This window comes from Thunnus maccoyii, chromosome 22, assembly GCF_910596095.1.
Source record: "Thunnus maccoyii chromosome 22, fThuMac1.1, whole genome shotgun sequence".
NCBI lineage: Eukaryota > Metazoa > Chordata > Actinopteri > Scombriformes > Scombridae > Thunnus > Thunnus maccoyii.
In genome coordinates this window covers 22,069,260-22,075,586 of record NC_056554.1, presented here as the reverse complement: position 1 = coordinate 22,075,586, position 6,327 = coordinate 22,069,260, and the positions used below count along the sequence as shown (strand labels likewise).

General features: G+C 37.9%; 1 protein-coding gene across 1 annotated transcript in view; it reads left to right on the top strand.

The window, feature by feature from the left end:
• The first annotated feature begins 2,012 nt into the window (after nt 1-2,012).
• LOC121889444 overlaps nt 2,013-6,327 on the top strand; it is a 51,647-nt gene continuing 47,332 nt past the window's right edge. The window contains exon 1 of the mRNA XM_042401416.1: nt 2,013-2,041. Coding sequence (XP_042257350.1) covers nt 2,028-2,041 — 14 coding nt within the window. The 5' untranslated portion in view covers nt 2,013-2,027. The remainder of the gene's footprint in view (nt 2,042-6,327) is intronic.

Below are 6,327 nucleotides of genomic sequence, written 5' to 3'. Positions count from 1 at the left end.
ATACTCAAGTAAAGTACAAGTACCTCAAAATTGTACTTAAGTACAGTACTTAAGTACTTAGTTACTTTCCACCTCTGAGTAGTAGTAGTAATAGCAGTGGTAGAATTAGTTGTATCAGTAGTAGTAGTACAGGCTGTGTACATCCTGTTCTTCAAAGGTTTTTCATAAATCTTTTCCAGCCTCTGTCGTCTCTTCATGTAAACATGACAACACGAGCTACAGACTGCAAAATGCGCCATAAAGCCAAAAGGAACTTTACAGTCTCATCGCACAATCTCAAACATGTCCTCTAAGTCAGTGCTTCTCAAACTTATTCACGTCAAAGACCCTTGAACTGGCACAAATTAGACCCCGGACCCCCATCTGATAGGACTTTTGGCTTTTACTCGTTTTATTACAGAAAGTGTATGACACCCATGACCAAAATAGTCATACATTCTGTCATTGCGTTACTTAAGGATGTAATTATAGTGAAAATAAATTATTCCTCTTTTTGCTGAGGGTCCCCTGGAACCCCCTCAAGGACCCCTTGGGGTCCCAAGACCCCACTTTGAGAGCCACTGCTTTAAGTAACAGACACATAATGTATTTCCTGCAAACACGTCACATTTAGTGTGGGCCGTTATCATTTATGTATAATAAGACTTTATAATCTGATAATACATCGTTATACCGGTAACCATTATATTAATAGAAGAAAACGAAAGAAGTAAAAAGACAGACCTCTCCCAGTCAGTCTTGCAGCTGGAACAAGACGAATTCCACCCAAACTTCTTCCACACTGTCTGTTGTCCAGTCTGTGTCCGTCTCTCAGGAGAGCAAACAACTTTACAAATGATGCTGTTGCAATACGACCAATTCACATTTTATAAGCGTGAAAAATAATGGCAAGAATGTATAAAGCGCAGTGCAGCGTCGGTGCTTCAGGTCGTGTCCTCATGACTCCATCAGAAAAAAAGAAGGCGTAGGCGCCACAAGTGACAAAAAGCAGCCAATCAAAGCCCCGCTGTGACCGCAAGTTTTTTTTTTATCAGTTTAATAAAATATATCCGAACTTTTCATCAGTAAAAAGCCCAAACGATGCAAAAAGTTGCCGCAGAGATATGACCATCTTCATATAAGTTCTTCTTATTATTGTTTTTTAATGGCGGTTGGCATCTAAAATGTCGCATTACCGCCATCTACTGGATTTAAACTAAAATCTCCACTGACTAAATAAAATCCCACCCATTTCCCACTTTGCTATAAATTCTCTATTTTTCAGGTGCTTGAGAGCCTAAAAGCTTCTCTCAACATCTGCTGCACACCTTCTCCAGAAACTTAAACAACACCCAGAAATCTCCTTGTTGCCATCTACAATTATTTTTCAGTTTTCTCAGATTTTCTTTCTATTCCAGCAGTACAATTAATTGTCAAAAAGGCCAAAAATTCCACCTTACAAAGGCAAAACTCATCCTGCTTCCTGACTGTCCTCCTTAGCTTCTTTTCTCACATCATAACATTTCTCACCTACTTCCTCATGCTTAAGTCTCTTCTGACGCTGATTATTTCTGCCTCCTTTACTCTCTTTAGACTTGACTTCCAAATGGAAGCAGGATGATCAATAAAGGAACAGTGGTAATTAAAGTTTTCCACATTTCCACATCTCTCCATTCTCTATTTTTCTGTTTACCGCCTGCAGGTTAGGCTAACCCATTGTTGCTAACTTTGGACAACTTTGGCAACACCCGTAACACCCACAGCTGTGACGTACCTGGACCTGCACAATCTGCACTCTCTGTCCTTGAGTCTCTTCCTCGCTTCTCTCTCAAATCTGCTGGGAGGAGACGTAAGTATATCACATCTCCAGGAACCAGTATCAGCCCCCATTTGTGCAAAGAACAGTGAAATATTATTAACTGCAACTTCAAATACTGTAATCAACTTAACCTGCACAATTACATCACTGCACACAGACACCTGAGAAAGGCTTTTTAACTTGAAATGTTTTCACAGAAGAAGAAACTGTAGTCTGCAGGATAACCTGAATGAAAGTCCTTTGGTCAGTCATATGTGATAAAGCTGATGAACATGAAGACTTGTTGTGATGCATGAATGAAACCTGACTTATCTTCTCACACCTGTGATGACTGAACTTTGACCTCATGTGTTCACGACTCCTCTCCTCTGTCTCCTCTCACGGAGAGAAGATGATCTGCAGGATCCTTCTGCTCATCAGCCTGACCTCCTGTGTCTGTGGTTAGTTTACAACTTTACTTTAATATCCATAAATATAAATAACATATTATTAAAGGTGGTAAAAATGCAATCTTGCAATTCACTCACTTTCCCTCTCTGTCTCCTCAACAGGAACATTTGTAGTGAAAGTGACACAGACCTCCTATCAGGCAGAGGAGAACCACAACATCACACTGGAATGGATGTTTACAACCAAACCTGACAGTTCCTCCACCTCACTTAACATCTTATGTCGACTGTTAACTGATGTTAAACCCTTGATCCTGTATCATGTACATGAGGGTGTTGAGTCTCCAGAGTCTCAGGATGGACAGTTTGCAGGATGAGTTCAGTGTGACAAAGACGCCCTCAGAGAAGGACGAATCAGACTTCATGTGTCCAGACTCAGGACTGATGACTCGGGTCTGTACGTGTGTACAGTGAGAACAAATTATGGTCGGAGCTCTAGCAGATGTCGCGCAACTACACACGCACATTTACACACACATACACACACACGCGCACTGCCTTATTCCTTAACGGAGCAACGCTACACGTAGATGTCCTTTGAAAAACGAAGAGAGTGAGGATGACTAAAAAAATCCACAATAACGTAGCCTATGGGTTTCAGTAAGGTTGTGTGAAACATGTAGGTCAGAGTCTTGGTTTGGTGTACACACCACTTCCAACCACTTCCTGTAATACATTTCCTGAGCGCAGGACACTTCCCAGAAGTGTATACACGGTGTGTACACTTCCTGAGTGTACAAGTGAAAATGAGTTCATATAACATATTCAAGTAAATGTACTTAGTTACTTTCCACCACTGCTCGCTGTCTGGTTACCTGGTAGTTTATTGTGGTTAAAGTAAAGAAACATGTAGAGTCGACAGTGGACTGAACACATTTAATGAGTGATTCATGACATAATTAAACATTCAGAGATCATATGTTGAAAATAAAGAGAAATCAGATCCTCAAAACTGCTGCAAACACACAGCTGAAGATATCAAAAGTACAAAAAATAGAAAATACAATCCCTCCATGTTCCTACAGTCACAGTCATTTTACACAGTATAAACATGTCAAGCTTTACTTTAACATTGTAGAAAATAACAATCACATTTTATGTTGAAGTTAGAAAGTGCTTCATAGAGTTAAAAGTGCTTTGCAGAAGAATAAAAACATTTCTATGGACATTTAAACACACTCATATATAATATATTTAGCTTATGTATTAAATATGAAATAGACACAATAAAACATGTACAAATGCACATCACTACTGCATTCTTATAACAATAATAAGCAGTAAATGTTTGTATGATAAGAAGTAAGTGAGGTACAAGTGCTGGTATGGAGCACAAGCTTGTTTCAGTGCAGAAACTTGTAACTTGTTTGAGAAATGTGCATCACAGTAAACAAGTATTTAAAAATAGTTTGGTTAATGTTAATGGTGATGCTGTTTTATTATTGCATATGATGCAGTTTAGAGACTGGACTTGAGAGTCGATGCTGAACAACACAAACATCAAAGTCAGGAGGCAAAAATAGATGTTTTTGTAAATATGTGTTGTGAATTATTTCAGACTATTATTTTACAGTAACTTGGCTGCTGTGAGACTTAGAAACAAAATGAATAAAAGCATCTAGTTGTTGACTGTGATGGATTACACATCATCATTAAGTTGAAGTTATTGTCTGTAAGTTGTATTAGAATCAGTGAGAGGAAGGAAAAACATCACCAAGAAGACAAGCTGACACACCAAACACTCACTTCTCTGATCAACACTGTTACTGTGAGGATGAAGTCAACCACACATTAATTATGATGTTTCCCTCTAGTAGTTTGGATCTGATGGAAGTGGTTCAGCTGAATGAGTTGATATGACTCACTCTTGGTACTGATCTTTATCAGAAGCTCAGTGAAGAAACTTCTATCCTGGTCTTGATCTGTAGGATTGACACGAGACAACGATAAGTGCAAACAAAGTGATTTCACATACAAATCATAACACACAAAATAGTTCCATTTTAAACAGGAACAGTAAACATACCTTCTTTTACCTCAACAAACGCATACTGCATCTACTAGAAATATTAGACCAGCAACTATTAGAACTCTGCAGTTTGCAGCTCTGAGAGCTGTTTTAACTTTGTTCCAATCATATGATCTAACTTCTTCTTCTTTGGACCTCCTGGTGTGTGTTTTACACCTGCAAGAAGACAGAAAACAAGTGTTTGTATCTGATATCAGGTGCATCAATCAATCATCAGTAGGTTGGAGAACATTTATATTCATTCAGCAAATGTAGAAATGAGGAACATAAATCAATTAGTAAGTATTCTTCTCACATAGAATGTTTTACAGTAACAGCAATCAGCTGCCAGTCATGTAACAATAATGACAGCATTTGACCAGATGGTGGTGCTATAACAAAGCTTATTTACATATGAGCCAAAGGCTGCTGAGCTGCCTGACGTGGAAACACACTTTGTTTTTCTGTAGATTACTTGGATCAAATGAAAATGAGTTCATATAACATATTCATATTGGATTAACCAGCATTTTGTGCTTCATAACAGAACAGAAAGTTTCTTCTTCTTTTTCAGAGGAAAACAGAGAAAGCAAAATGTGAAACTCAGTTTTTTCCCTCTAAATAAATAGATGTTAGTTAAAGGGAACATTTTCACATTTCCAGGTTAATACTTTTATTCTGAGGCTCTACTGGAACATATTTACATTATTACAGTTCAAAAAATTCCTTATTTATCTTATACTGACTCCTCAGCTCAGGCAGTTTTAGCTCATATGTGTGAACAACCTGATGTCAGTTCATGTCGATGTTAAAACCAGTTTACAAAAATTTGAAAATGGGGTGAAACAGTAAATTCTTCACAGTAAATATGCTGATTTTTTGTCAACATGTTGTCACATGTTGTTGTATTATTATTACCACATTAGCCATGTGGTGCAGTGGTTTATGTGATACATCTGAATGGCCAAGTAGCAAATAAAATACATTTGTAGCCTTGAAATCAGATTTGTGCATCAAATTCACTGCATTTGTGTTGGTTCTGTGGTGTTGGAATTTCAAATCTGATGCTTGCAGTGCGCCATAGGAGCATGAATTTAGGCCTATTTATTTGGATCAGCAATAGCCACTAACAAGACAGCAACTAGGGTGACATATGGTGGCCTGTAGCAACATCTGACTTTTTCACTACAAATGCAAATTCATATTTTCACACACACACACACACACACACACACACACACACACACACACACACACACACACACACACACACACACACACACACACACACACACACACACACACATTACTTTAGTGTCTTGTGTCATTATGAATGAATGACGGAGACAAAGCAGCAGTTCAGATCAGCGTGTTGTAAAATCTCCGGTTCATGATACAAAGTCAACGTAGTACTAGCAGACTAACCGGTTACTGTGATGATTCTCAAACGTAAATATGTTATAATATTCATTTTAAACGTTAATAAACGTTAAGACGTTATCGTGGTGTAGAGACTACCGCCGTTACCTTTGACCTTTTCCCGCTTTGTTTCGTCACACAGCCAGTAACTGAAACTGAAAGTAAGATCAGTATCAGGAGTCTCAACAGTTTTCCACCTTCAGCTTCAGTACATGATGAGAAACGCTCAGCTTTCCCCTCGTTGGATCAGATGTTTGACCAACAACATTACGTTTAATAGAAAATCTTCATTTAGATGTCAGTGTATCATAAAGACTTAACAGAATAAATGTTATTTGGTTGATGAGTTTAATGAATAGATTCAACTCAAATATTCATATATTCCACATTTCAGCTTGTTTGTACTTGTGAGGATATTTTGATGTGTTGAATTTCTTTATTTGGTGAGTTTCAGGAGGACAGAGTCTTTACTTTAAATTTGAAAAAATAACTGAATAAATATTAGGGTTAAAAAATAAATTGTAATAAAGGATGATAAAGTTGTATACTTTCACTTGAATGGCTGCAGTTGCTTTTTGTTTTCTGGTCTGATGTGAATCTTTAAGGCTCTGATGTCACAGTGTTGATCTAAATAAGCCGAGCCTCTTCCTGCT